The sequence below is a fragment of the Mobula hypostoma genome, chromosome 5, assembly GCF_963921235.1.
Source record: "Mobula hypostoma chromosome 5, sMobHyp1.1, whole genome shotgun sequence".
Lineage (NCBI taxonomy): Eukaryota > Metazoa > Chordata > Chondrichthyes > Myliobatiformes > Myliobatidae > Mobula > Mobula hypostoma.
In genome coordinates, this window is record NC_086101.1 from 151,710,928 (window position 1) to 151,728,794 (window position 17,867).

A 17,867-nucleotide genomic window follows, 5' to 3' on the forward strand; every position below is an offset into this window, starting at 1 on the left:
AAAGTTCACTTCTCACACAACCTTTAGTATGAAGTGGATGTGAACTGTAGGAACATGAGTTCTCATGTTCTTGTAATGGTTATCAAAGGATAAAATGTACTTTTGATACTTTCTGCTCACACACGTTACTTTATCCATTTGGGCTTTCATGGTAGAATTATTTCCAGTTCTCTGTAAGCCTTCACTTTTCGAGGAACCCATGTTCATGTTATTAAAATGGTTTCCTGATCTTGAAGGCAGCTTTAGTTTCAGGGGGTTATAATCTCTCCTTCAACTGTAGCCAGTAGTGGGGAACATTTGGGTCTACTCCTGCCAGTATCACAAAAATCAGCCTTGCAACTAGGAGGCAAGGGAAGCTAATGCTGGTGGGTCTCCATTATTAGAAGCTGAAACTAGGCTCCAAGCTAGCATTTGCCCAGCTTACCCAAGTCCAAACCTTGCAGGCAGCCACTGGACATTGCATTGACGGCTCTGTCTGACTCGTTGGTTGAGAGGTCGCTTAGCTCTATCTACTGTTTAATGTACAAATGGTACCTTCTGGTTGTACTGACTGCCTTTTTGGATTATCAGTATAAATAGTGACATGTCAAAATAATTTGTGAAGAGTCACGTGGATGTTTTGTTTTGTTCAGGTGCCAGTGACGACGCGGTCAGTTGTGCAGTTATGCTTGAAATTCTGAATGTTTTGTCAAAGTCTTCATTCCCTCTGCAACATGCAATTATATTTGTTTTTAACGGAGCAGAAGAAAATATTTTACAGGTAGGATGAAAAAGCAATCCTTGCATTGAATGTTAACAACACAGAAGTTAAAGAGTGTTATAACTGCTTGACTTTGAGTGTACCAACCTGTCACTGTCTTTTTCTTGGCAGGCAAGCCATGGATTTATTACCCAGCACTCTTGGGCTAAATTAGTAAGGGCATTTATTAATTTAGAAGCTGCTGGCGTAGGAGGGAAGGAGATTGTTTTTCAGACAGGTAATTATTAATATGTTTATGGTGAATAATGTTATCTTTGATAAAGTTTTATGCAGATCAGATGTTGGATTAGAGCCTGGCGACCAGACCTGTGCGTAGTCAGGTTGGGGCTAAGCTCTGAATTGTTGGAATCCTGCTGCATTGACTGGCTCTGCATGTTATCCAGGTCACTGATTTACCAATTTGCCAATCTTACTGGCATATCAATAGCATGTCTATGGTTTTGTTGCTGTCCTATCCAGAACTGATGTACTGTCTTCATCTGGGAGGTTGACCATCTTTACATCTTCACAAATGCTTCTTGACCTGCTGAGTTCCTTTTTGCTACAGATTTCAGCATCTACTCTCTCGTATGCAGTTTACGGTTGTTATATTTACAGTTATGGTTGGATTTGTGGTGGTGGGGCGATAGTTGGGGAAGAATAATAAGTGGACATTGTGTTCAGTGGTTGTAGTTGGGTCAGGTTTCAATTTTATACCCTAGTAAGCCTCTGATTTTCATTACTATCCAGTGTTTGGTGTATGTGTATTTTATTTATTTAAACTGTTACGCAAGAACCTTTGAGACAAGGACATATCCAAACCTGTAGCTACTTTTTTCATGATCATTAATGCAGATTGTTTGGTTCTCTCTGTCTTTATAACTTCATAAAGTTTGCATTTTGAGCATTGACATAAAATATTCTTATCAAATCTTATTCTTTGATCTCACTAGAAAGCTGGCAGGCTCCCTGTGTAACTGGGTGTTGTGTGATTTCCTACAGAGTGTTGCACCTGAGTCAGAAACAAAGAAGACAGATTGAAACTTTCATTGAGTTATCTGATCTGATTATCATTAAGTTTCAAAATTGATTTTAAACTCACTAAATTGCCTTCTGCTTTTGTAGTAGTGCTAACATCTTTCTTTGATGTAGTACCTTTTAGAGCAGGGGTTTCCAACCTTTTTTTTTAATGCCGTGGATCCTACCATACATTAGGGTTGGGAACCTCTGTTATAGAGCCAGCCAGTATACTATGCCATTAGTTTCAAAGTTAATGCGCAAAAAGATAGGTCTGGTCTGTGGGTTGAGATTCTAAATTGGGGAAAGGCCAATTTTGATGGTATCAGAAAGTATCTAGCAACTGTGGATAGGGACAGCAACACACATAAAATGCTGGAGGAACTCAGCAGGCCAGGCAGCATCTACGGAAAAAAGTACAGTTGATGTTTCGGGCCAAGATCCTTAGGCAGGACTAGAGAAAATAGCTGAGGAGTAGATTTAAAACATGGGGGAGGGGAGAGAGAAAAACACAAGGTGATAGGTGAAACTGGGAAGGGGAGGGACGAAGTACAGAGCTGGGAGGTTGACTGATGAAAGAAATATGGGGCTGGAGAAGGGGAGTCTGACAGGAGAGGACAGAATACCATGGAAGAAAAAAGGGGGAGGAGCACCAGAGGGAGGTGGTGGGCAGGCAAGGAGATAAAGTAAGTGAGGGGGGCATTACTGGAAGGGTCTTGGCCCGAAATGTGGACCGTACTTTTTTCCTTAGATGCTGCCTGGCCTGCTGAGTTCCTCCAGCATCTTTTGTGTGTTGCTTAGATTTACAGCAACTGCAGATTTACCCTTGTTTGTGATTGGATTGGGACAGGCTGTTTTCTGGCAAAGCTGTACTTGGTAAGTGTGAAGCCTTCAAAAGTGAAATTTTGAAAGTATGAAGCTTGAATGTGCCTGTCAGAATAAAGGGTAAAAATAACAGGTGTAAGGAACTTGTGGTTTTCAAGAGATATTGAGGCCCTGGTTAAGAATAAAAAAGGAGGTGCATTATAGATATTGGCAGGTAGGAGCAAATGCGGTGCTTATGGAGTGTAAGAAATGCAAGAGAAGCTTGAAGAAAGAAATCAGGAGGATGAAAAGAAGGCATGATGTTGCCTTAGCAGACAAGGCGAGGGAGAATTCTAAGGGATTCTACAGATATGTTAGGAGCAAAAGGATTGCAAGGGACAAAATTGATCTGGAAGAATAAAGTGGTAATCCATGCATGGAGCCAAGGAGATGGGGGAGATCTTAAATTTTTTGCATCTGTATTTACTCAGGAGATGGAAACAGAGTCTATAGAAGTGAGGCAAAACAGCACCAACTTCATGGAGCCTATACAGATTATAGAGGAGGAGCTGCTTGCTGTTTTGAGCTAATGAGGGTGGATAAATCCTCAGGGCTTGACAGGGTGTTTCCTCGGACCCCGTGGAAGGCAAGTGCAGAAATTGCCAGGTCCCTGGCAGAGAAATTTAAAACCTCCTCAGTGTACCAGAGGATTGGAGGATAGCCAATGTTGTTCCACTGTTTAAGAAAAGCTCTACAAATAAACCAGGAAATTATAGGCTGATGAGCCTGACATCAGTAGTCGGAAAGTTATTGGAAGGTGTTCTAAGGGACGGATTATGAGTATTTGGAAAGACATGGACTGATTAAGGATAGTCAGCATGGCCTTGTGCATGGTAGCTCATGTCTATCCAATCTTGTAGAGTTTTATGAGGAAGTTACCAGGAAAGTAGATGAAGGCAAGGCAGTGGATGTTGTCTACATCGACTTTAGTAAGGCATTTGACAAAGTGCCGTATGGGAGTTTGGTCAAGAAACTTCAGTTGCTTGGCATCAAGATGAGGTAGTAAACTGGATTAGACATTGGTTTTGTGGGAGAAGCCAGAGAGTGCTAGTAGATGGCTGTCTCTATGACTGGAGGCCTGTGGTTAGTGGAGTGCTGCATCCGTTGTTTTTTGTCATCTATATCAATGGTCTGGGTGATGATGTGGTTAATTGCATCAGCAAATTTGTCGATGATGCCAAGATTGGGGGCGTAGTGGATAGTAAGGAAAACTCTCATGGGTTAGAACATAGAAACATAGAAAACCTACAGCACAATACAGGCCCTTCAGCCCACAATACTGTGCTGAACATGTACTTACTTTAGAAATTACCTAGGGTTAACCATAGCCCTCTATTTATCTAAGCTCCATTTACCTATCCGGGTGTCTCTTAAAAGACCCTATCGTATCCACCTCCACCACCATTGCTGGCAGCCTATTCCACACACTCACCACTCTCTGCATAAAAAAACTTACCCCTGACATCTCCTCTGTACCTACTTCCAAGCACCTTAAAACTGTGCCCTCTTGTGTTAGCCATTTTAGCCCTGGGAAAAGCCTCTGTCTTTTTCCCAGGGCATGATCAATGCCTCTCATCATCTTATAGACCTCTATTAGGTCACCTCTCATCTTCCGTTGCTTCAAGGAGAAAAGGCCGAGTTCACTCAACCTATTCTCATAAGGCATGCTCCCCAATCCGGGTAACGTCCTTGTAATTCTCCTCTGTACCCTTTCTGTGGTTTCCATGTCCTTCCTGTAGTGAGGTGACCAGAACTGAGCACAGTACTCCAAGTGGGGTCTGACCAGGGCCCAATAGAGCTGTAACATTACCTCTTGGCTCTTAAACTCAATCCCACAGTTGATGAAAGCCAATGCAGCGTATGCTTTCTTAACCACAGAGTCAACCTGCGCAGCAGCTTTGAGTGTCCTATGGACATGGGGCCCAAGATCCCTCTGATCCTCCACACTGCCAAGATTCTTACCATTCATACTATACTCTGCCATCATATTTGACCTACCAAAATAAACCACTTCACACTTAACAACAGGAATTCTGCAGATGCTGGAAATTCAAGCAACATACATCAAAGTTGCTGGTGAACGCAGCAGGCCAAGCAGCATCTATAGGAAGAGGCGCAGTCGACGTTTCAGGCCGAGACCCTTAACGTCGACTGCGCCTCTTCCTATAGATGCTGCTCGGCCTGCTGCGTTCACCAGCAACTTTAATGTATGTCACTTCACACTTACCTGGGTTGAACTCCATCTGCCACTTCTCAGCCCAGTTTTGCATCCTATCGATATCCCGCTGCAATCTCTGACAGTCCTCCACGCTATCCACAACACCCCCAACCTTCGTGTCATCAACAAGTTTACTAACCCATCTCTCCACTTCCTCATCCAGGTCATTTATAAAAATCACGAAGAGAAGGGGTCCCAGAACAGATCCCAGAGGCACACGACTGGCCACTGACCTCCATGCAGAATATGATCTGTCTTCTACCACTCTTTGCCTTCTGTGGGCAAGCCAATTCTGGATCCACAAAGCAAGGTCCGCTTGGATCTCATGCTTCCTTACTTTCTCAATAAGCCTTGCATGGGGTACCTTATCAATTGTCTTGCTGAAATCCATATACACTACATCTACTGCTCAACCTTCATCAATGTGTTTCGTCACATCCTCAAAAAATTCAGTCAGGCTCGTAAAATACGTCCTGTCTTTAACAAAGCCATGCTGACTATTCCTAATCGTATTATGCCTCTCCAAATGTTCATAAATAGCTGCCTCTCAAGATCTTTTCCATCAATTTACCAACCACTGAAATAAGACTCACTGGTCTATAATTTCCTGGGCGATCTCTACTCCCTTTCTTGAAAAAGGGAACAACATCTGCAACCCTCTAATCCTCCAGAACCTCTCCCGTCCCCATTGATGATGCAAAGATCATTGCCAGAGGCTCAGCAATCTCCTCCCTTGCCTCCCACTGTAGCCTGGGGTATATCTTGTCCGGTCCTGGAGACTTACCCAACTTGATGCTTTCCAAAAGCTCCAGCATATCCTCTTTCTCAATGTCTATATGCTCAAGCTTTTCAATCCACTGTAAGTCATCCCTATACTTGCCAAGATCCTTTTCTGTTATGAATACAGAAGCAAAGTGTTCATTAAGTACCTCTACTATCTCCTCCGGTTCCATACAGTTTTCCACTGTCACACTTGATTGGTCCTATTGTCTCATGTCTTATCCTCTTGCTGTTCACATACTTGTAGAATGCCTTGGGGTTTTCTTTAATCCTGCTTGCCAAGGCCTTCTCATGGCCCCTTCTGGCTCTCCTAATTTAATTCTTAAGCTCCTTCCTGCTAGCCTTATAATCTTCTAAATCTCTATCATTTCCTAGTTTTCTTTTTTAAACCTTTTGTAAGCTTTTCTTCTTGACTAGATTTTCAACAGCCTTTGTACACCATGGTTCCTGTACCCAACCATCCTTTCCCTGTCTCATTGGAATGTATCTATACAGAATGCTGCTCAAATATCCCCTGAACATTTGCCACATTTCTGCCTTACATCTTCCTGAGAACATCTGTTTCCAATTCATACTTCCAAGTTTCTGCTTGATAGCTTCATATTTCCCCTTACTCCAATTAAACGCTTTCTTAGCTTGTCTGTTTCTATTCCTCGCCAATGCTATGGTAAAGAAGATAGAATTGTGATCACTATCTCCAAAATGCTCTCCCCTGAGAGACCTGACACCTGACCAGGTTCATTTCCCAATACCGGATCAAGTACAGCCTCTCCTCTTGTAGGCTTATCTACATATTGTGTCAGGAAATCTTTCTGAACATACCTAACAAACTCCACCCCATCTAAACCCCTTGCTCTAGGGAGGTGCCAGTCAACATTTAGGAAATTAAAATCTCCCACCACGAGGACCCTGTTATTATTACACCTTTCCAGAATCTGTTTCCCTATCTGCTCCTCAATGTCCCTGTTACTATTGGGTGGTCTATAAAAAACACCCAGTAGAGTTATTGACCCCTTTGTGTTTCTAACTTCCACCCATAGAGATTCAGTAGACAATCCCTCCATGACTTCCTCCTTTTCTGCAGCCATGACACTATCTCTGATCAGCAGTGCCATGCCCCCACCTCTTTTGCCTCCCTCCCTGTCCTTTCTGAAACATCTAAAGCCTGGCACACTAATTAACCATTCCTGGGCCTGAGCCATCCAAGCCTTTGTAATGGCCACAACATCATAGCTCGAAGTACTGATCCACGCTCTAAGCTCATCCGCTTTGTTTATGAAGCTTCTTACATTAAAATAGACACATATCAAATGGTCTGAGTGTATCTCTTCTCTATTACCTCCCTTTCACACTGTCTCCAAGCTTTCTCTATTTGTGAACCAACTGCCCCTTCCTCTGTTTCTTCAGTTCGGTTCCCACCCCCCCAGCAATTCTAGTTTAAACTCTTCCCCAATAGCCTTAGCAAACCTCCCTGTCAGGATATTAGTCCTAGCGGTCCCCAGCAGGTTGCAGCGGGATCTCGACCAGCTGGAAAAATGGGCTGAAAAATGGCGAATGAAATTTAATGCAGTCAAGTATGAAGTGTTGCACTTCAGTAGGACCAACCAGGGTTGGTCTTGCACTTGAATGGAGGACACTAAGGAGTGTGGTAAAACAAAGGGATCTGTGAATACAGATCCGTAATTCATTGAATGTGGCTTCACAAGTAAATAGGGTTGTGAAGAAAGCTTTTGGTACATTGGCCTTCATAAATCATTTATCAAGTACAGGAGATGGGATGTTATGTTGAAGTTGTATAAGACATTGGTGATGCCTAATTTGGAGTATTGTGTGCAGCTTGGTCACCTCCCTACAGGAAAAATGCAAACAAGGTTGAAAGAGCACAGAGAAAATTTACAAGGATGTTGCTGGGTCTGGAGGACCTGAGTTATATGGAAAGATTGAATAGGTTAGGACTGTATTTCTTAGAACATAGATGATCGAGAGGATATTTGAAAAAGGTGTACAAAGTTACGAGGGGTATAAATAGAATAAAAGCAAACAGGCTTTATCAACTGAGGTTAGGTGGGATTAAACCAGAGATCATGGGTTAAGGCTGAAAGGTGAAAGATGAAAAGTTTAAGGGGAACATGAGGGGAACTCAGAGGGTCGTGAGAGTGCGGAATGAGCTGCCAGTGCAAGATGGATTTCAATGTTTAAAAGAAGTTTGTATGGGTAGGGGTATGGAGGGCTATGGTCACCGTGTAGGTCGATGGGAGTAGGCAGTTAAATGTTTTTGGCATGGACTAGATGAGCTGAAGGGCCTGTTTCTGTGCTGTGCTTTTCTATGACTCTGAGGACAGTTGGCAAATCTTAACACTATTATGACAGAGAACTTTGTGAAAGTGTTTCAGCTGTTCTAAGGAGGAAAGAAATCTTCACCAGGTACTGCTTCAGGAAGTGATAATAGTATCATCAGGGATTCCTTTGTGTGTCTCTGTACCTTTTGGGAAAAGATATAGGAGCTTGAAAAAGGTGATGACCAGATTCAAGATGTCTTCTTCTCCACTGCTATCTGACTTCTGTATAACTTGCCTCCTTCACGTCCCCTTTCCTGTGGTGCTGTCACATTCTTGGACTCTTAACTCAACCTCTCTTGTCACTTTATTTTCACTTCTGCATTTATTTTTGCAATACTTCAGATTGTACTGTAGTCTGCACTATTCTGTTGTTTTGTGCACTGGTCACTGTACTTATTGTATGTTTACAAATTTCAAGTGAGCAAGATACTTCATTGCATCTTGGCATATATGACAGTGGACAGATCTGAATCTAGAAAGTAATTGGGGCAAAAAATGGATGCTGGAAATGTGAAACAAAAAGCAGAAAATGCTGGAAACATTCGGCAGGTTAAACATCATAGAAAGAAAGTCAGTTGAGAGAGAGTTCTACAATCTGAAGATCAGGTGCTTGAAAGTTTAGAAAAAAGATTAGAGAGGCTATTCCAGAAATTACGGACATCAATGCTGGTGACTATATTGTGTTTTGGGTAAGGAGGTAGGCTGAAGGACTATAGAGAGATACAAGAACTTGAATGGGTTAGAAATGAGGAGGGACGAAATCACAGAGTAACGGAGTCCGGTGCTCCCGATGTGGCCTTTTATATATTGGTGAGACCCCACGCAGACTGGGAGACCGCTTTGCTGAACATCTACGCTCTGTCCGCCAGAGAAAGCAGGATCTCCCAGTGGCCACACATTTTAATTCCACATCCCATTCCCATTCTGACATGTCTATCCACGGTCTCCTCTACTGTAAAGATGAAGCCACACTCAGGTTGGAGGAACAACACCTTATATTCCGTCTGGGTAGCCTCCAACCTGATGGCATGAACATTAACTTCTCTAACTTCCGCTAGGCCCCACCTCCCCCTCGTACCCCATCTGTTACTCATTTTTATGCACACATTCTTTCTCTCACTCTCCTTTTTCTCCCTCTGTCCCTCTGAATATACCTCTTGCCCATCCTCTGGGTCACCCCCCCCGTCTTTCTTCCCGGACCTCCTGTCCCATGATCCTCTCGTATCCCCTTTTGCCTATCACCTGTCCAGCTCTCGGCTCTATCCCTCCCCCTCCTGTCTTCTCCTATCATTTTGCATCTCCCCCTCCCCCTCCAGCTTTCAAATCCCTTACTCACTCTTCCTTCAGTTAGTCCTGACGAAGGGTCTCGGCCTGAAACGTCGACTGCGCCTCTTCCTATAGATGCTGCTTGGCCTGCTGCGTTCACCAGCAACTTTGATGTGTGTTGCTTGAATTTCCAGCATCTGCAGAATTCCTGTTGTTTGAGTAACGGAGTCACTTGGATCTCCTTAATGAAACGCAGTGAATCATTCAAGTACAGCAGGTAGAGATGGGCTTTGGCATTTTTTTTCTGTGAATCTGCAAATCAGGCTCTAGGACATTTCACTGCTTTTTGCTTGGTGGAATGACCTGTTTTCATTGATATTCTGTGTCTGCATTTTACCACCTAAAGGTCCAGAAAATCCATGGTTAGTTCAGGCTTATGCTCGTGCAGCTAAACATCCTTTTGCATCTGTCGTTGGTCAGGAAGTATTTCAAAGTGGGGTCATTCCATCTGACACAGATTTTCGAATCTACCGAGATTATGGCAATATTCCAGGTATGGTGTTTCTTTGGTGATTTCTCATTAAAGTAATTGCAGTTAGAGCTAGATATTGCTGAATTTGTAAAATATCTTGAGTTTCATTTAGTCTTTCAAACTAATTTCACAAATGCACCTTTTGAATGCACATTGTTAAATCAAGGAGCCAACTTGTGCTTTGCAATTAGGGGATAAACTGAATGCAGGGAAATTGAAGCCAATGGTTTTGGTTTCCATCTGCGTTTGGTTCCTGGTTTGAGCCACTGTGAGTGTAAGTTTGGTAATCTTCTGTAGGGAGATGTTTACAGTTGGTGGGATTGAAGTTGTACATTTGATAGTTGCTCATAAAATGATTGGAATCTGTCCAGATTCTACTCCAAACTTTGAAGGTGCAGTAGAAATTTTCCTGGGTAACAAATGTGTTCCATTTTTTAAATGTACATCCACAAGTTGATTTTTATCCATAATTTGGAAAATAAACAAAAATCACTTGATATGATAACTAAATTATTGTAATGAATGGCATGGAAAGCACATAAGATTGATAAAAAACAGTTACTGTAAGTAGAGAGATAGAGAAACTGGTTCTGTCGTTCATAGAATGAACCTATGTACGTATATCGGATTTTTGAATTTAAAAATGTATAATTAATGTAAAAATTGGACATTTTTAGCTCCGAGACAGCACAGGAGCAAGCTCTTTGGCTCACAGTAACTAAGTTAACCATACTAGCAAGTTAAACTGAACATCTGCCTGCACATGGTTGGCAGCCCTGCATTCCCCACCTGTTCACGTGTCACTCTGAATGCCTCTGATCAACAGATGGTTGAGGTTCTGCTGTCCCCAGTCTCACTGTTGCTTTAATTCATTCTGTTTATAAATTCTACCAGTACATCCAGAACTCTTACAGAAGTTAAGGTGTCAATTACTTAACACTGTAATGTAGTTTCTTTTCTTGTTCATTGTATGTAGAAAAAATTATTCACCTATCAAGAAGCAAAGTGGTTATAAGGTGTGACTACCATGAGCCAAAACCCGACCAACAATGCTTTGGTAGATTAAACTTGAGGTTTCCGTTTTTGTGCTTCCCTTAATTTAACAGATTCATTCTGTTACAAAACAAAATTAACATTAACTTTCTTGAGACTAATAATTGTTTTCTTTTTCAGGAATCGATTTGGCTTTCATTGAAAATGGTTACATCTACCATACAAAATATGATACAGCAGATCGTATCCATTTAGACTCCATTCAGAGGGCTGGTCAGTATTATGTGATTTCTACAGCAAGAAGGACTTGGTGAATTTGTTCTATTAACCAAGCTTTTCAAAACTAGCTAATGATAATTGCTTATTTAAATTGGTTTATTATCGTCAGATGTACAGTGAAAAACATGCCTTGAATATAGTTCATGAGGATTATTTCATTACAACAGTGCATAGAGGTAGTTCAAAGTAAAACAATACTGAAATTATTAGTTACAGGGAATGTGCAGTGCAGGTAGTCAATAAATTCATAACAAAATATTACAAGGTCAAAAGTCCATATTATCGTATAAGGAAACCATTCAGTAGTCGTATGACAGCTTTTGCCTAATGGAAGTGAGGAAGAAGAGAATATCTGGGGTGATTGCATCTTTGATTACATTGGCTACTTTACTGAGGGAGCAAGAAATGTAGATGGAGCTCGTGGTGGGAAGAGTCGATTCTGTGATATGCAGAGCTGTGTGCACAACTCTGTAGTTTCTTGTGGTCTTGGACAGTGTTGCCATACCAAGCCATGATGTGTCTGGATAGGGCCCTTTGTGGTGCATCAGTTAAAAATTGGTGTGGGTCACAGGGGACATGCCAAATTTATTTAGCCTCCTGAGGGACTAGCAGTGCTGGTGAACTTTCTTGGCAGTGGTTGGACAGGTTGTTGGTGATCACTCCTAGAAACTTGAAGCTTTCAGCCCTTTCAGCTTCTATACAGCTGATGTAAATCATCCCCTTGCTGAGGTCGAGACCAGTTCTTTTGTTTAGCTGACTGTTGTGTATGTGGCCTGGTTACACAACAATGCCATTAATAAAAACGCTGGAGACGGGAGCTAAGGTTCATGGTTCTTTAATGGCAGAAACAGAACTTGGCACACAAGTACAGATCAATACGCGCCTAATAGCGCATGCAACGACGTGTTACTAAAACATAAAGTAGTCCCTTATTATAATGTAGGCTGTACGGTACACTCCTCCCCTTTTAATAGTGTATCAACTTTTTTTTACTGGGGCACTATGCTAAACAAATATGTTTACCCTTAACATACAAACGCTTACCATTTGTTTACTTAGTAACTTAATAATATCAAATTATAACAAAGTAAAGTAATAATATCAAATTATAACAAGCCTTTTTTAAACTTTTGGTCTAAGACCCATTTATAACTCAAGTCTCTTTGGGGGGGGGGGTTCTTCTCTGCCTCTCCGGGTAATGTCTGTCAATAAACTTGTTTGTTTTAATACAGATTTTCATATAAAAGTCATGAAAAGTTGACCTCTGAGCACAGAGAGTTAAGAAGATGTGCGCCTCCAACTTGCTAAGAGTTCTGGGCAGCAGATTGCCTCCATATAATAGTACATAGAATAGTACAGCACAGTACAGGCCCTTCAGCCCACAATGTTGTGCCGACCCTCAAACCTTGTCTCCCATATAAGCCCCCATCTTAAATTCCTCCAAATACCTGTCTAGTAGTCTCTTAAACTTCACTAGTGTATCTGCCTCCACCACTGACTCAGGCAGTGCATTCCACGCACCAACCACTCTCTGAGTAAAGAACCTTCCTCTAATATCCCCCTTGAACTTCCCACTCCATACCTTAAAGCCATGTCCTCTTGTACTGAGCAGTGGTGCCCCGGGGAAGAGGCGCTGGCTATCCACTCTATTTATTCCTCTTATTATCTTGTACATCTCTATCATGTCTCCTGTCATCCTCCTTCTCTCCAGAGAGTAAAGCTCTAGCTCCCTTAATCTCTGATCATAATGCATACTCTGTAAACCAGGCAGCATCCTGGTAAATCTCCTCTGTACCCTTTCCAATGCTTCCACATCCTTCCTATAGTGAGGTGACCAGAACTGGACACAGTACTCCAAGTGTGGCCTAACCAGAGTTTTATAGAGCTGCATCGTTACATCGCGACTCTTAAACTCTATCCCTCGACTTATGAAAGCTAACACCCCATAAGCTTTCTTAACTACCCTATCCACCTGTGAGGCAACTTTCCGGGATCTGTGGACATGTACCCCCAGATCCCCCTGCACAGTTGAAGACTCCTCTGTGCAGTTGTCCTAGATATATATGCATCTTTGTGCTATCACTTGTCTTCCTTACCCATATCTCATTTGTTCCAACTGAGCTAATTACACAGCTAGTCTTCATATTCTCCTTGGATTCCAAATAGATAGCCTGACCTTTATGATACCATCTCTTATTGTAATATAACTTCCCATCTTCTATTCATGCTTTATATCTTTGTGCTGGTGATTCAGCAGGAGTGCTGGGAAGATGCTCAGGAGAAGATGGAGATGCTGGTCTTTTTGGAGATTTAAACTTATTGAGAGTTCGCAGATCTTCCATTATCTGTTCATCTGTTAACAAGTAATTTAACTGCGCAGGTGCAGGTTTTCGTCTTTTGTCTGTAATTGGAGCAGGGTCATTAGGTCTCCTCCTTAGTTTCCTAGTCATTTTGTCTTTACCTCCATAGAATCTCCTGTGAGTTCCATTGTTAGTCTCTCATTCTCAATCATCTTTTTCTTTTCTTCTAACTCAATCTTTTTATCTTCAAATTCCTTCACTGCTGCTTTCTTCTCTTTAATATAATTCCTTTCCACTTGTTCTGTCTCCAGTTGCAGAAAAAGCTCTGCATTTTGTATTCTTTCCTTGTACTGTTGATCTAGTTTCTTCATCCTTTTCTGATACTCCTGCAAAGTGCCTTCCTGTAACTGCTGTAGCTGTCTTTTGAGAGATGTCAATTTCTCCTGGTGCAGCTGCTCTTTTACTTCCAGGTAGTCTTCATCATCCTGCTTATTGGCAATATCTGTCTCCCTTGCATCCTCTATCTTCATCCGAGTCGCGGCCACGAATATTGCGTTCGTCCTCATCGTCAATGCTGTCTAGCTCCTCCTTGCCATTGTAACAGTCGACAATGGGTGAGAGGAGAGCTGTGGACAACTTCCCTGCCGAGCTGCCCTCCTTTGTTGACACATCTAGTACCTTGATGGTGTGCCAATCCAACTGGATTTTCCTGAGCCATTCATGTCCCAGCGATGGTGGTCCTCCATTTTTCAGTACATAGAGGTTCAGCTGCTGTATTTTAGCTCCGTAGGTCACTGTCACTTTAATTTTACCTTTGGGATGCACTTTCTGTCCCGTGTAAGTCTTTAGCAGTAGTTTAGTTCGTTTCAGAGGTATGTGAGAAAACAGTCATTTGTAGTCGTGTACAGAGATCACTGTTAAAGCTGAGCCTGTGTCCAACTCCATTTTCAGTCTCACACTACCACTTGTGGAGTGATCCTTATTACTCTTGATCATCTGTCTCTTTCACACTGTGAAGTTGCAGTCAAGACAGTTCACTTTCGTCTGAGTCATTTTCATCAGAACTGCTTTCTTCCATGTTGTGTACATTGTTGTGTTTTCCTTTCTGGGGTTTCTTGTTTCTCTGTATTTTGACCTTTTTCTGCTGTTTACTAGCTTTGCATACTCTGCCAGTGTGGCCCTGTTTGCCACAGTTTCTGCATTCTTTGTCTTTAAACCAACATTCATCTGGCTCATGTGACCTATTCCCACAACCCGTAACATTTCTTTCCTTCATTTCTGTTTAGTGACATTTTATTTGTGGCATATTCCAGAGATTTTTGTTGTATCTCGGAAGCACCCCGTGTCGCTGTTTCCGTTGATATTGCAATGTTTAGCGCAATGCAAGGTCTCTTTCACACAGAAGCTTCTTCTGTGTGGTTTCACAGTGCATGCCACACACTAACCTGTATCTCAATGCGTCCGATAGGCCAGCTCCGAATTGACAATGTTCTGATAATTTGCGTAATTCAGCACAATATTCAGAAATGCTTTCATTTTTGCTCTGATACCGATTGTGAAATTTAAATCTTTCAGCAATGACCAGTGGTTTGGGGTTTAAATGCTGTTGGAGAGTGTCTACTATTTGCTTGAACGTTTTGTCAGCTGGCTCTTCAGGGGTTAACAGGCTCCGTGGCAGGCCGTATGTTTTTGCTCCCGTAATACTGAGTATGGCTACGTCCACACTAGACCGGATAATTTTGAAAACGCCGGTTTCGCGTAAAAACGATAGGCGTCCACACCAGGCGTTTTTGAAAATACCTCCGTCCACATTAAAACGGGTATTTGGGCGAATCTCCTACTGGGCATGCGCAGGACACACAGAAAACAAGTGAAGAGGAAACGATATACTTGGTGCGCGTTTGTCCAGTTACAGACTAGAAAAACTTAAAAGGAAATTGCCAAACGAAAGACTTGGTGCGCATTTGTTCAGAAACATTTTCTACAGCCATAGTCTCTTCATCGATGAAAGGGACGACAGCTACAACTAAATGCAATAAGGTTTGTTACTGGGCAAAGCACCTGTCCCTACACCTCCTCTGTTGCCACCATTCAGGGCCCCAAACAGTCCTTCCAGGTGAGGCAACACTTCACTTGTGAGTCTGTTGGGGTAATCTATTGCATCCGGTGCTCCCGGTGCGGCCTCCTCTACATCGGTGAAACCCGATGCAGATTGCGGGGGCTGCTTTGTCGAGCACCTCCGCTCCGTCCGCCACAACAGACAGAATCTCCCGGTAGCCACCTACTTCAACTCTGCTTCCCACTCCCATTCAGATATGTCCATACATGGCCTCCTCTGCTGCCATGATGAGGCTAAACTCAGTTTGGAGGAGCAACACCTCATATACCGTCTAGGTAATCTCCAGCCCCTTGGTATGAACATAGAATTCTCCAACTTCCGGTAATTCCCTCCCCCTCCCTTCCCCTATCCCTATTTCACTCTGCCCCCTCCTCTAGCTGCCTATCACCTCCCTCATGGTTCCGCCTCCTTCTACTACCCATTGTGTTTTCCCCTATTCCTTCTTCACCTTTCCTGCCTATCACCTTGCTACTTCTCGTCCCCCACCCCCTTATCTTTCCCCTTACTGGTTTTTCACCTGGAACCTACCAGCCTTCTTCCCAATCTCCCCCCACCTTCTTTATAGGGCGTCTGCCCCTTCCCTCTTCAGTCCTGATGAAGGGTTCCGGCCCGAAACGTTGACTGTCCGTTTCCACGTATGCTGCCTGACCTGCTGAGTTCCTCCAGCGTGTTGTGAGTGTAACCTCACTTGTTTGCCTTTACTTTTGCTATGTCTTTGTGCATTATTTTGCTGTATTTAACATGTGCAATAAAACGAGTTACTGGGCACAAGCAATACATTAGTAAAGCACCTTGTTAAATGTATAAAACATGTCTGCATCAGTGTTATCTTGTATTTCCATACAATGTTACATTAGGCTGTTACACATCTATTGTCAGATATTAAAGTTGTTGGTGAACGGAGCAGGCCAGGCAGCATCTTTAGGAAGAGGTACAGTCGACGTTTTGGGCTGAGACCCTTCGTCAGGACTAACTGAAGGAAGAGCTAGTAAGAGATTTGAAAGTGTAAGCGGAACAAGTGCTACACATGCCCTTATACTTCCTCCCTTACCACCATTCAGGGCCCCAGACAGTCCTTCCAGGTAAGGCGACACTTCACCTGTGAGTCGGCTGGGGTGATATACTGCGTCCGGTGCTCCCAATGTGGCCTTCTATATATTGGCGAGACCTGATGCAGACTGGGAGATCGTTTCGCTGAACACCTACGCTCTGTCTGCCAGAGAAAGCAGGATCTCCCAGTGGCCACACATTTTAATTCCACGTCCCATTCCCATTCTGATATGTCTACCCACGGCCTCCTCTACTATAAAGATGAAGCCACACTCAGGTTGGAGGAACAACACCTTATATTCCGTCTGGGTAGCCTCCAGCCTGATGGCATGAATGTTGACTTCTCTTTTCTTTTTAAATCTTTTTATTAAATAAGTATACAAAAAGGTAAGTCATATAGGCACTAATACACTGTTAGAATATAATAAAATTACAGAAGATTACAAAAAAAAGATACAAACAATGTAATTTAAACATAACATACCAAGGTAACATAATAGTATACTAATTTATATATATATATATAGAGAGAAAAGGAAAAAAAAACCCCAAAAAAAACCCACCATGCAACTAACTAAAAGCAAAGCAATGGGCTAACTTGAAACCAAACAGAGTTAAAAAACTTAAAATCACGTCCTCAGTCCCGACCTCCATTAAAAACAGTAAAAAAAAACAAGAAGGGTATATATTACATTAAATGAAAATATTGAATAAAAGATCTCCAGGTCTGTTCAAATTTAAATGAGGAATCATAAAGATTGCTTCTAATTTTCTCCAAATTCAAGCATAATATCATCTGAGAAAACCAAAAAAAGGTAGTTGGAGCATTAAGCTCTTTCCAATGTTGTAAGATACATCTTTTTGCCATTAAAGTAAGAAATCCAATCATTCTACGGGCTGAAGGAGAGAGATTACTGGAAATTTTTGGTAGTCCAAAGATAGCAGTAATAGGGTGAGGAGAGATATCTATATTCAATACCTTGGAGATAATAAAAATGTCTCTCCAAAAAGTTTCCAGAGTAGGGCAAGACCAAAACATATGAGTTAAAGAGGCTATCTGCCCCGGACATGTATCACAAAAAGGATTAATATGAGAATAAAGCGAGCTAATTTATCTTTGGACATATGTGCTCTATGAACGACTTTAAATTGAATTAGGGAATGTTTAGCACAGATAGAGGAAGTATTGACTAATTGTAAAATCTGCCCCCAGTCATCCACGGAAATGATAATTCCTGTTCCCAATCTACCCTAATCTTATCAAATGGAGCTTTCCTAAGTTTCATAATAATATTATAAATCATAGCCGATGCACCTTTCTGACATGGATTCAGGTTAATTATAGTATCTAAGATGTATGTAGGAGGAAGC

General features: G+C 42.2%; 1 protein-coding gene across 1 annotated transcript in view; it reads left to right on the forward strand.

The window, feature by feature from the left end:
* Positions 1–17,867, forward strand: part of LOC134347079 (endoplasmic reticulum metallopeptidase 1) — a 72,955-nt gene that overhangs the window by 4,705 nt on the left and 50,383 nt on the right. Inside the window, exons 3-6 of the mRNA XM_063049187.1 lie at positions 633–760; positions 872–977; positions 9,630–9,776; positions 10,929–11,021. Coding sequence (XP_062905257.1) covers positions 633–760; positions 872–977; positions 9,630–9,776; positions 10,929–11,021 — 474 coding nt within the window. The remainder of the gene's footprint in view (positions 1–632; positions 761–871; positions 978–9,629; positions 9,777–10,928; positions 11,022–17,867) is intronic.